Below are 16,445 nucleotides of genomic sequence, written 5' to 3' on the forward strand. Positions count from 1 at the left end.
TGCTGGAGGTGCTGGGGGGCGCGGCGGGGAGGCCAGGGGGGAAGGTGGGCGGCAGGGGCGGTCCAGCCTTGCTCACGAAGGTCCAGTCCCATTTTGTGGTGGTGGAGTGGACTGGGGGGGACTGGTCTCCGTGGCCCCCGCTGGGCCTCGGCCACCGTGCACGTCCACAGCCCCCACCTCAGCTACACGGCCCAGGTGCCGCTGAACAGCCGGCAGGTCAACCTGACGCACCTGCAGCCGGCCACGCACTACGAGATCTGCTTGAGCCTGGTGGCCACGGAGACGCCCACCCCGGCCACCGTGGCAACGCCCTCCACCATAGCAACAGCATCCTCCGGTGCACCGGCCTCCCTAGCAACCGCATCCTTCTCCACAGCAACCGCCGCCTCCCTAGCAACCGGATCCTTCTCCACAGCAACCACCTCCTCCCTAGCAACCGCCGCCTCCCTAGCAACCGGATCCTCTCTGGCAACTGCTGCATCTTCCTTAGCAACCGTATCCGCCACGGCAATCCCGGCATCCTCCCAAGCGACCGAGGACTTCTCCCTCGCAACTGCCTCTGCTCCGGCGTCCCCAGGCACGCAGCGGGCCTGCCTGAACGTGACCACGGCGGGGCTGGGGCTGGCCGGGCAGGGGCCGGGGGGCGTGGCCCTGGTGGCCATGACGGGCTCGCTGCTGGTGGCCCTGTGCGCGGTGATGCTGGCCTGCTACGCCGGCCGGTGGCTGCGGGAACTGGGCTGCCGGGCTGCCCTCAAGCCTTACCGACAGCCCCCGGCCGCCCTCCTGCTCGGCAAGCTCTATCCCCCCCTCATCAGCCTGGGGGACCCCCTGCCCCTCCCTACCCCCCCGCCAATCCCCCACATTGACACCTCCAAGACATGCCTTTGGCAGCCCTGAACCCGGGCAGGAGACACATGCAAAAATTTGGAAGGGGTGGGGGGACATCACTGCCCCAAACCCTGCCTCCACGCACCCCCCCGGCCTATATTTGGGGTGTCAAGGGGGAGCTGCCCCATCTGTATCCCCCCCCACACACACACACACAGAAGTAGCACAAAGGCGCGTCTTTCCCAAGGCCTCGCCACGGAGTTGTTGCAGCCAGGCGCCGGGGGAGGGGGGAAGGGAAGTGGGACCCGCCCCCCCCCCCCAGGACCAAGGGATGAGGTGATGGAGCCGCTGGAGGCTGCCGAATAAAGCTCTGGAGTTGGAAGAAGAAATGTGGGGTTTTGTCTGTGTCATTCAGGAGATGGTACCCCCCCTCCCCTGCCTTGCCCTGCTCAGAGCCGTGGGGCCAGCCTGCCCCTCTAGGGGGCACCTGCTCCCAGCCAGATTGGCTGGCTTGGGAGGGGGGCGGGGGGGAGGGTGAGAAATGAGATTTCTCCCACCCCCAGCTCCGCCGGTGCTCCTCACTCCCGACCTGCAGCCCACTGCCAGCCCAGCCCTGCCTGAGAACGGCCCCCCCAATCCGGACCCAGCGCTGAGCCATCTACAAACCCAGTCCAATGGTCAGGGACAGAGATGCTGCTGGCCTGTGGGGCCCGGCAGTAAATGTCTGCCCCCCCCTGCGCTCTCCGTGACACCAAATGGCTGGCACTCCCCCCTGCCCCCCACATTGGGGGGCCCACACCCGCGGTCGCTCCAGGCCCAGCCATGCCCCTGCCATGACAAGGGGCTTGAGGCCGGAAGTGGACAGACCGGGGGGGGAGGGGGGGGGGTCAGTAACCTCCAGCCATTTCCCACACCACTGCCCCCCCCAGTTCATCCCTGCCCCCCACCAAGGCCCTGACCATCTCGGTCCCCACCCCGCACTGCCAACCTGTCCAGTTGCTTCATGCCCCCCCCACTGCCCACCCCTCTGCCAGGGTCCTGACCCACATCCCCCCCCCCCCCCGTGAGACAAAGGAGGCCGAACATCCCCCCCCCCCCCCCCCGTGAGACAAAGGAGGCCGATTAGATCGTTTAAAAATAGATTTATTTACAGGGCAGGTCACCAGGGGGAGTCGTCGCACCGAGCAGGTGCCCCACCCCAGCCTGAGGGAGGACAAAGGGGGGGAGGCTCGGGGGGGTTAACAAGGCAGAGACAGGGACATGGATGGGAAAGAACAGATGGGGGGGGGGGGCTGCTGCCTTTGGATCCACCCCAGCACGGCAGGATCCTGGGATCAGCTCCCACATGGTACCTGGGATACCAGGATCTACTCGCAGAGTGTGGTGGGATCCCGGGATCCACTCCCCCATGGCGTGGTAGGATCCCAGGATCCACTCCCGCACACCACGGTAGGATCCCCGGCTCCAATCCCCATACTGGCCCAATGTCAATACATGGTTAGATAAATTCCCCAGGCTGGAAATCTCCAAGCCACGTCAGTCGCCAGCCAGGCCCGGGTCCCCGCTGCCCGCCCCCCCGGCCACCGCCCCCCCAACAGCTCCGTCCTTGCCCCACAGGAAACTAAACAGCTCAACCGCCCCACATTGCGGCTTTGGGACGGTGGCCGCGCCAGGGTGCGGCAGCTGGCAACCCCCATGGGGTAGGTGCAGGGGGTAAAAACAGGGCCAGGGCCTCTCCCCAACAGCAGAGAACAGCTCTGAAAACCCGGCGAGCCGGCACAGAGAGCACACGGGGTCCGCTCATGGCCGACCCTCGGCAGCACGTGTTCTGCTCATGAGTTACTTGTGGTTTACTCATGGATTACACATGGTTTACACGTGGTTTACACATGGCTTACTCATGACTTCCTCCTGTTGTCACACGTGATTGATCCATGGTTTACACGCATGCTCCTTGTGGTTTACTCATGTGTTGCATGTGTTTTATTCATGGCTCATCCATGTTGGCCTCACAGCACGTGTTCGACTCATGGTTTGCGTGTCTCAGCCGGGGCGTCGCCGGAGCCCATTCCTCGGCACCCTCCTGGCCTCCCCGTTCTTGGCTCCAGGCTCAGCCATGGCTCGTGCATGAAGCCGCTCCTGGGTGCCTCGCCAGGGTGTCACAGGTCGTCCAAAGTGCCTGATGCGCCGGGCAGAGATGGGCAGAGCCGAGGGGCCTTGCCAGTGCAAACCAGCATGATTACGACGGTTCAAAACCGCCCCGAGGGGAAGGAGGAGGGTCACCTCAGAGAGGTGGCCGACGCTGCCTTTCAAGCACAAAGGTGTCTGTTGGCCAATGAGCGAGACAACGGGGCCACGGCCAACAACTGCCGTCTAATTACACCCCCCTCCCGCCCTCATTCAGCTGACGCCACCTTCCCTGAGAAGTCTTGCTCCGTTAACACCAGCAGCGACGGCGTCCCCCGATCTACACCATGGGGACGGAAATTAAGCGCTCGGCCTCGCGTTACTGCCTCCAATCGCTCTCCAAATCCCGCCCTGAAATCTAGGGTGGTCACTTCCACCCCCTCCAGCCCTCCCTCTTCCCCATTCAAAAATAGAACCATTTTATATATTAAAAAAGACGGCCCAGCAGGTAATTAGCGCCAAGCCCTGTAGATTTGTATATGCTCAATGCACATAGCTCAATAATATCAATATACTCTCTGAAAAATAGAAAGGAGCTGGGAATCCCGCGGGGCGCTAAATAATGACATTTGGAAATTTCGGCCCCTTGGGATGGCCCCACAAAAATATAGATCTATATCTCGAGCAAGAAGCTCACAGCCCCGGAAAATTTTGGTATCAAAACAAGAAGACAAGGCAGCCCTTTCCCGTATGATGCAGTGCAGCCCCCTGTGGGACTAACAGGAAGTCAACAGCAGCGAGAAGGGCGGGACTTCCTCCTTTGCCCCGTCCACAGAATAGGTGGCCTTTGACTCACAGGAAGTAGATGAGACATTAATAAGGCGGGACATCCTCCTTTGGCACTTCCCCAGAATCAGCGCACTTTGAACAGGAAGTAGCAGAGTGGAAACAGGGCAGAACTTCCTCCTTTGCGGAGCTCGTGGGCCAGCAGGAAGTCAAGGGAGCCCCTGGCGACTGTCCTCAAAAGGCGGGACTTCCTCGGCTGTCATTTCCCGGGCAACAAATGGGAGACAAATGAAGGAATCCTCCCTGTGACAGGTGTGAGGGGTGGGACCCCTCTGCCGCCATTTCCACGGTGACCTTTGATCGTCAGGAAATAAATCAAGGAAACAGGCTTTGCAAGGAAGGAAACAGCCCCTGAAATCAGCGGGCGGGACTTCCCTCTCGGCCGTTTCCATGGTGACGAACAGGCAACCTTCAACCTTCAGGAGGGAATTAGGGCGGGGCTTCCTCCGCCTGCCGCTTCTACGGCAACTCAAGGAGGTGACCTTTGACCTCCAGGAAGTAAATCAAGGAACAAGAAGTGAAGAACAGGACTTCTTCCTCTGCCGAAACCACGGGGATGAGCGGCGTGTGTGATGTCAGCAAACAAAGATGACCAACACACAGACACACACACACACACACACACACCCTGTCCAGCCACAACAAACATGGCCGACTCGGCTACCCTCTCGAAACAAAGATGGCTGACGTAGAGCCCGCACAAAGAGGAGCTACGAGGAGGCTATGGCATGGGGAGGGCCGACAAAGGCTACCAACGGAGGGTTTCAAACCAGGGCCAGGCGGCCCCGGGTAATAAATAAAATCACCCCCACAACTAGCGCCCGAACCACACCCCAGTCCCTGAGGGACGTATCCTTCCACGTCGAAAATACACCCTGAACCAGCCGGGCTGGGAATAAACACAACGACCCCAGAAACATGGGGTCAGAGCTGCAAGGCCCAAGATGTGTGTGTATGCGGGGGGGGGCAGGCGAGTGAGCACCAAGGAGAATGTCCCACATTGCGCCCCCTAGAGGCGGAATGGCGGCGTGCTCCAACTCCCATCCCACCGCTGACACCAAGCAGGGCTCTCGGTCCGAAGCAGGATTCGGACGTATCCGGCCACCCTGGTAAACAGTCCCACAGGGCTGGGACAAGAATCCAGGTGCGGAACGGGCGCTGCCCCAGCAAGCTCCACCAGCAGCGGAGAGAGACGGACGGACGGATGTCTGGACTCACGGCTTCTGGGGCCCCGGGGACAGCACGACCGGAGTGGAGAGTCCGTCCACGCTCAGCGAGGGGATGTGAATTTGCCCACCAGAGTTAGAAGGAAACTGTGGGGAGAGGTGGGGGAGTGACCCACTGACCATAGCCCTCACTCCCGACCCACAGCCCCCTGCTAGCCCAGCCCTGGGCTCCCCCCAGCCCTGCCGGTGCCCCTCACTCCCGACCCGCAGCCCCGTGCCAGTCCAGCCCTGCCGGTGCCCCTCACTCCCGACCTGCAGTCCCCCACTAGCCCAGCCATGGGCTCCCCCCCTCCCCCCCCGAGCCCTGCCGGTGCCCCTCACTCCCGACTCGCAGCCCGCTGCATACCTGGAAGGAGAGCTTGGCGGGGCTGTGTGGGGCGATGGGGCTCAGGGTGCTCCAGAAGTGGATGGTGGGTGGCAGGGAGCTGGGGGTCAGCAGGACGGGGGTCTGCACAGGAGAGGGGGGCGGTGAGAGTGAGAGAGAGAGACCCCATCCCCCGTCCAACCCCAGCTCCCTCCCCACAACCCCTTCCACCCAAGGACCCCTTCCCTACCTCCAATCCCCCAGACCCTGCAGCCCCCACCCCCACCACAAGCCCCGCCCCCACCCACAGATCCCTCCCCCCACACCCAGGCCCCTTCTCCACCCTCAGATCCTTCCCCACACACCCAGGCCGCTCCCCCACCCACAGATCCCTCCCCCTAGGCCCCAGGCACCTCCCCCACAGATCCCATGCCCCCTCCCCCGCCCCCGCCCCATAGCCACTCACTAGTGCGTGTGTGGAGATCACGGTGGTTGGCGTCAGCCCGCTGCCCGCTCCCCCGCCGGGCGCCAGCAGGGAGCCACCGGCTGCGCTGATCTTCTCCTGCCCGGGCAGGGAGGGAAGCGCCAGGTCCTTGGGCTTCCGCCCCTTCGGGCCGTGCCCCTCGCTGGGGGCGCCCCCAGACACCCCCTCCCCCTTCTCCTCCTGAGGCCCCTCCCCCGCCAGGAGCTCCGCCTCCGTCCCCCTGGGGGCCTCTTCGGCAGGAGGCGCTTCCTGCTTCACCCCCGCGTCGATCAGAACCAGGAGCGGGGACCCCTCCGTCTCCCGCTCCGCCTCCACTTTCACCACCACCGGCCGCAGCCCGGGGTCCCGCGGAGGCGTCGCCTCTGGGGGGGGGCGCTCTGCATCCAGGGGCTCCGGCGCCACAAAGACCTGGGGGCAAGAGGGAGAAATGCAGCCAGTGCTGGGGCGCGGCAGCTGGGAAACAGCCGCACATAACGCCGCCCGGGGACGGCTCGCCCGGCGCTGAGATGCAGCCACCTCTGGGGTGGGGCGACAGGGCCACCTCACCTGCAGTGGTTCGCTCTCGTCTGCTTCTTCAATGCTGATCTCCAGCTGGGGAATCTCCTCCATCTTCCCGGGGGCCAGGTCGGAGGGGTCCAGGGGCTCGCTGCAGAGGGCTGGGGGGTCCTGGCGGGGCGCTCGCCCTGGGGGGGCCGCCTGCAGCGACTGGATGGTGAAAGTGGAGTACAGACCCGAGCGCATGTACTCATTACGGCTACTCCGGGGGACGCTCCCCCCACGCAGGGACTTGGGGGGCCCGGAGCTCCCCTCCCCCAGCCGGGACTCGGTCAGGGCCGGCTCCACCCGCCGGAGCATCCCTTCCTCCCGGGCCCCCTCCGCGCCGGCTGGCTCCGGGTACGAGACGAATTTATAGACGAACTTCTGCCCGTTGACCTTCCGGATGATGTTCTGGAAAGAGAGAGGATAGAGTGGGGGGGGGTTGGAACCAGGACTCCTGGGTTCTCTCCCCAGCTCTGGGAGGGGAGTGGGGGCCAGTGGTTAGAGCAGGGGGGGCTGGGAGCCAGGACTCCTGGGTTCTCTCCCCAGCTCTGGGAGGGGAGTGGGGACCAGTGGTTAGAGCAGGGGGGGCTGGGAGCCAGGACTCCTGGGTTCTCTCCCCGGCTCGGGGAGGGGAATGGGGTCTAGTGGTTAGAGCAGGGGGGGCTGGGAGCCAGGACTCCTGGGTTCTCTCCCGGCTCTGGGAGGGGAGTGGGGGCTAGTGATGAGAGTGGGGGGGGGGCTGGGAGCCCGGACTCCTGGGTTCTCTCCCGGCTCGGGGAGGGCGGGGCCCAGACGCCCGGGTCCTGGCAGGGGCGGGGTCACCTTGTCGTAGTAGTAGCGCAGGGCACGGCTGAGCTTGTCGTAGTTCATGTTGGTTTTGTTCTTGCGCAGCCCCCAGAGCCGGGCCACCTCCTCGGCGTCCACCAGCTTGAACTCGCCGTCGCCCGACGTCCAGGCGATCAGGTGCCCGTTGGTCTGCTGCTCCAGCAGCTGCAGCAGGAACTGCCAGAGCGTCACCGAGGGGTCCATGACTGCGGGGGGCGGGGAGAGCGTGGGACAGGGGCCTGACCCCCCCCGGCACCGCCGGTGCCCCTCACCCGCGACCCACAGCCCCCCCGGCACCGCCGGTGCCCCTCACCCCCGACCCGCAGCCCCCCCGGCACCGCCGGTGCCCCTCACTCCCGACCCGCAGCCCCCCCCCCGGCACCGCCGGTGCCCCTCACCCCCGACCCACAGCCCCCCCGGCACCGCCGGTGCCCCTCACCCCCGACACCGCCGGTGCCCCTCACCCCCGACCCGCAGCCCCCCCGGCACCGCCGGTGCCCCTCACCCCCGACCCGCAGCCCCCCCGGCACCGCCGGTGCCCCTCACTCCCGACCCGCAGCCCCCCCCCGGCACCGCCGGTGCCCCTCACCCCCCGACCCGCAGCCCCCCCGGCACCGCCGGTGCCCCTCACCCCCGACACCGCCGGTGCCCCTCACCCCCGACCCGCAGCCCCCCCGGCACCGCCGGTGCCCCTCACTCCCGACCCACAGGCCCCCCCGGCACCGCCGGTGCCCCTCACCCCCGACCCGCAGCCCCCCCCCCGGCACCGCCGGTGCCCCTCACCCCCGACCCGCAGCCCCCCCCCGGCACCGCCGGTGCCCCTCACTCCCGACCCGCAGCCCCCCCCGGCACCGCCGGTGCCCCTCACCCCCGACCCGCAGCCCCCCCCGGCACCGCCAGTGCCCCTCACCCCCGACCCACAGCCCCCCCGGCACCGCCGGTGCCCCTCACTCCCGACCCACAGCCCCCCCCCGGCACCGCCGGTGCCCCTCACTCCCGACCCACAGCCCCCCCCGGCACCGCCGGTGCCCCTCACTCCCGACCCACAGCCCCCCCCGGTGCCCCTCACCCCCGACCCACAGCCCCCCCGGCACCGCCGGTGCCCCTCACTCCCGACCCGCAGCCCCCCCGGCACCGCCGGTGCCCCTCACCCCCGACCCGCAGCCCCCCCGGCACCGCCGGTGCCCCTCACTCCCGACCCGCAGCCCCCCCCGGCACCGCCGGTGCCCCTCACTCCCGACCCGCAGCCCCCCCCGGCACCGCCGGTGCCCCTCACTCCCGACCCACAGCCCCCCCCGGCACCGCCGGTGCCCCTCACTCCCGACCCACAGCCCCCCCCGGTGCCCCTCACCCCCGACCCACAGCCCCCCCGGCACCGCCGGTGCCCCTCACTCCCAACCCGCAGCCCCCCCCGGCACCGCCGGTGCCCCTCACCCCCGACCCGCAGCCCCCCCGGCACCGCCGGTGCCCCTCACTCCCGACCCACAGCCCCCCCCGGCACCGCCGGTGCCCCTCACCCCCGACCCACAGCCCTCCTCCAGCCCTGCCCTGCCGGTGCCCCTCACTCCCGACCCGCAGCCCCCCCGCACCGCCGGTGCCCCTCACCCCCGACCCGCAGCCCCCCCCGGCACCGCCGGTGCCCCTCACCCCCGACCCGCAGCCCCCCCCGGCACCGCCGGTGCCCCTCACTCCCGACCCGCAGCCCCCCGCCACCGGGCACCTTATTCTTCTTCTCCCCACAAGGAAATTTCAGGATTTGGCCTAAAATAAGATTTTCTGCAGTTGGATCAAACCGTGAACGCTCCGTGCGGGGGGGGGGGGGCGGGGGTGATCGGGGGTGCTGTGGGGCAGAGTGGGGTGAGGGGCTGGGCAGGGAGCTCTCCCCTGGCTATCAGGGCTGGGCTCTGGGGGGTGCCTTGGGGCAGGGAGTGGGGCGAGGGGCTGGGCAGGGGGTTGGGGGGTGCCATGGGGCACAGGGCTGAGGAGGGGGCGCTGGGGGTGCCGTGGGGCAGGGAGTGGGGTGGGGGCTGAGCAGGGGGCACTGGAGGTGCCGTGGGGCAGGGAGTGGGGCGAGGGGCTGGGCAAGGGGGTGCTGTGGGGCAAGGGGCTGGCCAGGGGGTTCTGGGGGTGGCGTGGGGCAGGGAGTGGGGCAAGGGGCTGGCCAGGGGGTGCTGGGGGTGGTGTGGGGCAGGGAGTGGGGGCGAGGGGCTGGCCAGGCAGCGCTGGGGGTGCCATGGGGCAAGGGGCTGGGCAGGGAGGTGCCGTGGGGCGAGTGGCTGGCCAGGGGACGCTGGGGGTGCCATGGGGTAGGGAGTTTGGCGAGGGGCTGGGCAGGGGGCGCTGGGGGTGCCATGGGGCAAGGGGCTGGGCAGGGAGGTGCCGTGGGGCGAAGGGCTGGCCAGGGGACGCTGGGGGGTGCCATGGGGCAGGGAGTGGGGCGAGGGGCTGGGCAGGGTGGTGCCATGGGGCAAGGGGCTGGCCAGAGGGTTCTGGGGGTGGCGTGGGGCAAGGGGCTGACCAGGGGGTGCTGGGGGTGGTATGGGACAGGGAGTGGGGCGAGGGGCTGGCCAGGGGACGCTGGGGGTGCCATGGGGCAGGGATTGGGGCGAGGGGCTGGGCAGGGGGGTGCCATGAGGCAAGGGGCTGGCCAGAAGGTTCTGGGGGTGGCGTAGGGCAGGGAGTGGGGCGAGGGGCTGGCCAGGGGGCGTTGGGGGTGCCATGGGGCAAGGGGCTGGGCAGGGAGGTGCTGGGGGTGGTATGGGACAGGGAGTGGGGCGAGGGGCTGGCCAGGGGGCGCAGGGGGTGCCGTGGGGCGAGGGGCCGGCCAGGGGACGCAGGGGGTGCCGTGGGGCAGGGAGTGGGGCGATGGGCTGGCCAGGGGGCTCCCCCCCAGCAGTCGGGCGCCCCGATACCTTTGACGTTCTGTGAGGTTTTCCCCACCCGAGGTGGCTCCATCCCAGCGCCGCCCACTCACCCGTCAGCGCGGCCGCGGGGCCCGGAGACTCCATGGGACCCCGAGCCCCCCAGGTCCGTGCTGGCCGGTTACTGGTCCCCAGTGGCTGGTTACTGGTCCCAGTGGCTGGTCCCTGGCCGGTTACTGGTCCCAGTGGCTGGTTACTGGTCCCCAATGGCTCGTCTCTGGCCAGTTACTGGTCCCCACTGGCTGGTTCTGGTCCCCCGTGGCTGATCCCTGGCCGGTTACTGGTCCCAGTGGCTGGTTACTGGTCCCTCGTGGCTGGTCCCAGTGGCTGGTTACTGGTCCCAGTGCCTGGTCCCTGGCCGGTTACTGGTCCCCAGTGGCTGGTTACTGGTCCGTTACTGGTCCCCAGAGGCTGGTTACTGGTCCCCAGTGGCTGGTCTCTGTCCGGTTACTGGTCCCCAGTGGCTGGTTACTGGTCCCCAGTGGCTGGTCTCTGGCTGGTTACTGGTCCCCAGAGGCTGGTCTCTGGCCGGTTACTGGTCCCCAGTGGCTGGTCTCTGGCCGGTTACTGGTCCCCAGTGGCTGGTTACTGGTCCCCAGAGGCTGGTCTCTGGCCGGTTACTGGTCCCCAGTGGCTGGTCTCTGGCCGGTTACTGGTCCCCAGAGGCTGGTCCCTGGCCGGTTACTGGTCCCAGCACAACCAGCCACTGGTCCCAGCAGGTTCTCAGCTCCGCTCCGAGCGGCCTCCCCAGCTGGCCGAGCTGCGCCGCATGCGCCGGCCGGGAAAGTCCCGGGTCCCGCGGCGCCGGCCGGGTGGGGGCCCCGGCCCCGGTGGGGGGGGGCGGCAGGTCCGGAGCCGGGGGCGGGGGGGCGCCGTGGCTCGGATCCAGCGAGACGGGGGATGCGGCGGCTGCTGACGGGGCCTGTCACATGCACCAGGGAAGGGGGAGGAGAGAGCGGAGGGGAGGGGAAAGGGAGACGGGCGGGGGCTGGATCAGGACGCCTGGGTTCTCTCCCGGGCTGGGGGAGCCCAACCCCTCCCCCCGCCCATACTCCCTTGCCAGAGCTGGGAAAAGAACCCAGGCGTCCTGCCTGCCAGCCCCCACTCCGCTCCCAGGGCCGGGGAGAGAACCCAGGCGTCCTGCCTGTCAGCCTCCTCCCCCCCACCAGCCCCCACTCCCCTCCCAGTACCGGGGAGAGAACCCAGGAGTTCTGGCTCCCAGCCCCCTCCCTTCCCTGGACCCCCCCTTCCGTCCCAGAGCTGGGGAGAGAACCCAGGCGTCCTGGCTCCTTGCCCCACGCCCGGGGTTAAAACTGAGCTCCCCCGAATTCTGCCCTCGCTCTGGGGGCCAGCTGGGGGTCCCCCAGGGGCAGAGCAGGGGGCCAGGGGGGGTCCCCGCACCCCCCAGGCCAGGCCGACGGAGACACAACACCAGCCACACGGCCCCGAGTCGGAGTCTTTATTTTCACAGTTGAAATGAGATGACAGGACGCTGCAGCCAGGAACAGCAGGGGAAACTGAGGCAGCACGAGGGGCAGGACTGGCTTGGGGGGGAGCGGAACCAGGGAGAGAACCCAGGAGTCCTGGCTCCCATGGGACAGGTGAACACAGCAGGAGGGGGTGGGGATTCCCCCAGTGTCCCCCTGGGATTTCCGGGGGGGGGGGGCTAGAGGGCGACGTCTCTTCTGGGGTCCTCAGGCAGGTCCTGGAAGCCTTGGAGCTCCCGCAGGCCCTGGGGGGAGGGGAGAGAAACGGGGCATTGGGGGGGGGAAGGAAACCTCAGAACCCCCCTATCACCCAGCCCTGACTGCCAGGGGAGAGCGCCCCCCGCCCACCCCGCCCCACGGTGCCCCCCAGCGCCTGGCCCTGACTGCCAGGGGAGAGCGCCCCCCGCCCACCCCGCCCCACGGTACCCCCCAGCGCCCGGCCCTGACTGCCAGGGGAGAGCACCCCCTGCCCAGCCCCCCGCCCACCCCGCCCCACGGTGCTCCCCAGCGCCCAGCCCTGACTGCCAGGGCAGAGCGCCCCCCGCCCACCCCGCCCCACGGTGCCCCCCAGCGCCCGGCCCTGACTGCCAGGGGAGAGCACCCCCTGCCCAGCCCCCCGCCCACCCCACCCCACGGTGCCCCCCAGCGCCCGGCCCTGACTGCCAGGGAAGAGCACCCCCTGCCCAGCCCCCCACCCTGCTCCCTGCCCCACAGTGCCCCCCAGCGCCCGGCCCTGACTGCCACGGGAGAGCGCCCCCTGCCCAGCCCCTCACCCTCCTCCCTGCCCCACAGTGCCCCTAGCGCCCGGCCCTGACTGCCACGGGAGAGCGCCCCCTGCCCAGCCCCTCACCCTCCTCCCTGCCCCATGGTGCCCCTAGCGCCCGGCCCTGACTGCCACGGGAGAGCGCCCCCTGCCCAGCCCCTCACCCTCCTCCCTGCCCCATGGTGCCCCCCAGTGCCCAGCCCTGACTGCCATGGGAGAGCGCCCCCTGCCCAGCCCCCCAACCTGTTCCCTGCCCCACAGTGCCCCCAGCGCCCGGCCCTGACTGCCAGGGGAGAGCACTTCCTGCCAAGCCCCCCGTCCCACTCCCCACGGCACAGTGCCCCCCAGTGCCCACCCTGCCTGCCCGGGGCGAGTGCCCCCTTCTGGCCTCTCAGTCCCTGCAACCCCACCCCGCATTACCTCTAAGACCATCCGGATATTGGCCTTGATTTTGGCGGAGTCCTTGGTGAGGGATTCGCTGAGCCTGCACAAGAGAGACGCCCGATGGGGCAGTGTTAGGAGATGGGGGGGCCCTGCACATTCTGGGGTCCCCTTTCGCCCTGCATGGACCGTGACTGAGGTGGGGCCACCATTTTGCTGGGTCCCGCACAGACCCAAGGAATTCTGGCCCGTGCCCTGGTTAGCTCCCAGTGTCAGAATGCAGCTGCCTCTGGGGTGGGGACAAGCTGGGGAACAGCTGCATATAACGCTGCGGAGGATGGCTTTTCCGGTTCTGGGGAGGGGTGGCTGGGGACCAGCCCCACGGAGGGAGGGTGTGGGGCGGGGGATCGTCTCCCCCACTCACTCGATCAGTAACTTGGTTTTCCTCTCCACGAAGCGCAGCGCCTCCGTCAGCGTCAGCTCCGCGAAGAACCCGTAGCCGAGCGCCACGAAGATCCTGGAGGTGTCAGGCCTGCGAGACGAGGAGATTTTGGGGGGGGTCATGCAGTGGAGGGGGTGGGGGCCCCGGCCACACCGAGTGCCTGGGGGGCAGCACTGTGGGAAAGCAGGGAGCTGAAGAGAGCACCTGGTGGGGTCTGGGGGGAGTTTAGGGGACCTGAGGAGGGCAGGAGGGTTCTGCGGGGGTTGGGGGAGCAGGATCAGATGCTGGGGTGTAGGGGTGATGCTCTGGGGGTGGGAATTAGAGGGTGGGGGGATGCGAGGGGGGCCCAGGGGCCAGGGAGGGGGTGTGAGGAAATATGTGGGGTCCTGGGGGAGTTCCAAGGGGGCCAGAATCAAGGTGGGGAGTGAAGGGGGGTCCCGGGGAAGGCTCAGGGGGTGGAATTAGTGGGGGGGCATAAGGGGGCTCCAGGCGTCAGGGGATATAGGAGTTACAAAGGGGCCACAATCGGTGAACTGGGGTGAGGGAACATCAGGGGTTCACGTGGGGTGGAATCGGAGGAGGAGGGGGTCCCGGGGGTGAGGTTGGGGTGGGAGGTACGGGGGAGGGACCCTGAGGGGACATCTGGGGGTGTCAGGGGTTCACATGGGGTGGAATCGGAGGAGGAGGGGGTCCAGGGGGTGAGGTTGGGGTGGGAGGTAGGGGGGAGGGACCCTGAGGGGACATCTGGGGGTGTCAGGGGTTCACGTGGGGTGGAATCAGAGGAGGAGGAGGAGGGGGTCCCGGGGGTGAGGTTGGGGGGGAGGGGCCCAGAGAGTGTTGAGGGATCTGATGAGGGAGTGAGAGAGAGACCCAGAGGGGCGCAGGCGGGGTTCCCGGGGGCAAGGGGTGGGGGGCAGGATCAAGATTGGGGGGGTGTCCCGAGGGCCCTGCCACTCACACGTCCGCGTTGACAAAGAAGTTATAGCCCAGATCCACCTGCGTCTGCACCGCTCGGCCGCCCGCCTCCTGCCAGGCAGAGAGGGCACGTCACCCCCCGGCCAGAGACCCCGCAGCCCCCCCGCCCAGAGACCCCGCAGCCCCCCCACCCCCGCCCAGAGACCCCGCAGCCCCCCCGCCCAGAGACCCCGCAGCCCCCCCACCCCCGCCCAGAGACCCCGCAGCCCCCCCGCCCAGAGACCACACAGCCCCCCCACCCCCGCCCAGAGACCCCGCAGCCCCCCAGCCCTGCTCAGAGACCCTGCAGCTCCCCCGCTGAGACCCCCCCTTCACCCCCCCGGCCTCGCCCAGAGACCCCGCAGCCCCCCCGGCCCCGCAAGAACACCCCAGCCGGGCGGAGGGGCAGGCGGCTGGACGGGGGTGGGGGTGGGGGGGTCATTACCTGCAAACGCTCAATAACCGTCTTCAGCCACATGTGCTGAGTGATCTTCTCGTAAACCTCCTCCCGCTGCTGCTGCACCCGCCTGCCGCACAACAACACGGGCTGAGGGGCACCGGCTGGGCCGGCGGGTCGGGGGCGAGGGGCACCGGCGGGGGGCAGCCTGGGGGACTCAGCAGCTGGGCCGGGGACCGGGGGATCCAGCGGGGGACACACGGGATCCGAGTCGGCGGTGCGGGACCTCAGCAGAAAAGGCGACTGTCCGGGTGGGGGGGGACCGGGGGCCGGGGGGCGCCCCGCTCTGCTCGGCACCAGGGGGACGTGTCGGGCTCTGGGCGCCCCACGCGTTAGCCCAGGTGGGGACAAGCGGGGGGCGCCGCCCACGTGCCCCAAGGTCCGGCACATCTCGCCGAGGAGGAACCGGGGCGCGGGGAGCGCGGGAGCCCCGAGCCCGGCTGACAGATCCGCATCAGGCCAGACAAGCCAGTGAGGGGCTGGGCCGGGGGCGGGGCGGGGGGGCGCTCTCCCCTGGCAGTCAGGGCCGGGCGCTGGGGGGCGCCGTGGGGCGGGGAGCAGGGTGGGGGGGTGGGAGGCGCCCGGGGGGATCCAGGCTGACTCGGTCCCAGAGCGGACGGGGGGGGGGGGGGAGGCCATGGGGGGATCGGGCGCGGGGGGGGGGGGCGGGGGCAGGTGTCCTGAAGCAGAGGGGGGGTGTCCATGGGGGCGTGGCTGAACGCTCGTTGGGGGCGGGGCCTGTCAGACTAGGGGCGGGGCCAGGACATTGGGGGCGGGGCCATATGGGGACCAGGGGCCGATGCAAAGCAGTCAGTGAGGGCGGGGCCGAGAAGTCGGAGCGGGGCCGAGGCCCGGCGGGGCAAGGGGGCGGGGCCAGGACCGAGCATTCGGAGGGGGCGGGGCCCCGCGGCGGGGCCAGGACCGAGCGTTCGGAGGGGGCGGGGCCAAGACCGAGCCTTCGGAGGGGGCGGGGCCGGGACTCACCACAGGTCTCGCTGCAGCACGTCGCTGACGAAGGCCTCGTAGCGCGGCGCCTTCTCCGCCGGCCCCATGGCGGGCGCTGCGGGTCCCGCCCCTCAGGGGTCAAAGGTCACCGAGCCCCCCTCCCCCACTTCACCCTCCGCCCGACAGAGCCGCCGGAAATAGACGCGTCCGCTGCCACTTCCGGGTGGCGGCCCTTCGCCGGAAGTCAGCTGGGAGCGCGCGCCTGGAAGTTCCGCTCTGGAAACGGAAGTTGACTCCGCTCCCTCCGTCACTTTGACTCCGGAAGCGCTTCCCGGAGAATAAAGCGCGCGCGCGCGGTAGCCCCGGCAACGAGGCCCGGGCGCCGGAAGTGGTGCGCTTCGCGCAAGGAAGTGACGCCATCAGACCGGAAGCGGGGCGACCCCGCCCCCCCCCCGATCTGGGGTCCCCCCTGGAGCAGCTCCCCCCGCCGTGCCCCCCCCCGAGTATTTTCGCCTCTTCTTCGGCCTGGCGCAGCAGAGCGGGGGGGGGAGGGGGCGGCCCCCGTGTCCCCCCCCGGCCCCAGGGGTCCTGCCCTGCCCGGCCTGCGGGCTCTGCCCTCGCCCAGCTTCTCCCCAGGCACGTGCCAGGCCCCCTCCGCCCCCCCCGGACGCCTGGGTTCTCGCCCCAGGCACAGACAAGCCCACGGGCCTCGCCCCCACCTGGGGCCCGGCCTGAGCCCCTGGGGCTGCTTCCCAGCCGGGCCGGCCCCTCCCTGCAGCCGGCCCGCGGTGTGGGGTGACTCTGGGCGGCCGCTCCCCCGCTGCCCCGCCCCAGAGGTGGCTGCGGCTCAGCCCGAGGGACGCCCCCCCCCCCCGTACAGCGTTCTATGGGGGTGTTCCCAGCTGCCCCTCCCCA

At 69.5% G+C, this 16,445-nt stretch overlaps 2 protein-coding genes across 2 annotated transcripts; both read right to left on the bottom strand.

Annotated features, from left to right (window-relative positions):
• Positions 1-1,955: 1,955 nt before the first annotated feature.
• On the bottom strand, positions 1,956-11,403 carry LOC101949994 (ETS domain-containing protein Elk-1). The gene is made up of 6 exons (XM_065571572.1): positions 10,155-11,403; positions 7,178-7,386; positions 6,362-6,763; positions 5,798-6,223; positions 5,374-5,475; positions 1,956-5,114 (listed from the first exon to the last, which is right to left on the bottom strand). Exons 1-6 carry the CDS (start codon positions 10,186-10,188, stop codon positions 5,016-5,018), a joined length of 1,272 nt encoding a protein of 423 aa, XP_065427644.1. The 5' UTR covers positions 10,189-11,403; the 3' UTR covers positions 1,956-5,015.
• Positions 11,404-11,539: 136 nt separating this feature from the next.
• Positions 11,540-15,836, bottom strand: LOC135976356 (protein UXT-like). Its single transcript, XM_065571574.1, has 6 exons — positions 15,570-15,836; positions 14,574-14,655; positions 14,133-14,200; positions 13,157-13,264; positions 12,772-12,835; positions 11,540-11,833 (listed from the first exon to the last, which is right to left on the bottom strand). The coding sequence occupies exons 1-6, from the start codon at positions 15,635-15,637 to the stop codon at positions 11,768-11,770; spliced, it is 456 nt and encodes a 151-aa protein (XP_065427646.1). The 5' UTR covers positions 15,638-15,836; the 3' UTR covers positions 11,540-11,767.
• Between the last annotated feature and the right edge of the window lie 609 nt (positions 15,837-16,445).

Source organism: Chrysemys picta, chromosome 17, assembly GCF_011386835.1.
Source record: "Chrysemys picta bellii isolate R12L10 chromosome 17, ASM1138683v2, whole genome shotgun sequence".
NCBI classification, from domain to species: domain Eukaryota; kingdom Metazoa; phylum Chordata; order Testudines; family Emydidae; genus Chrysemys; species Chrysemys picta.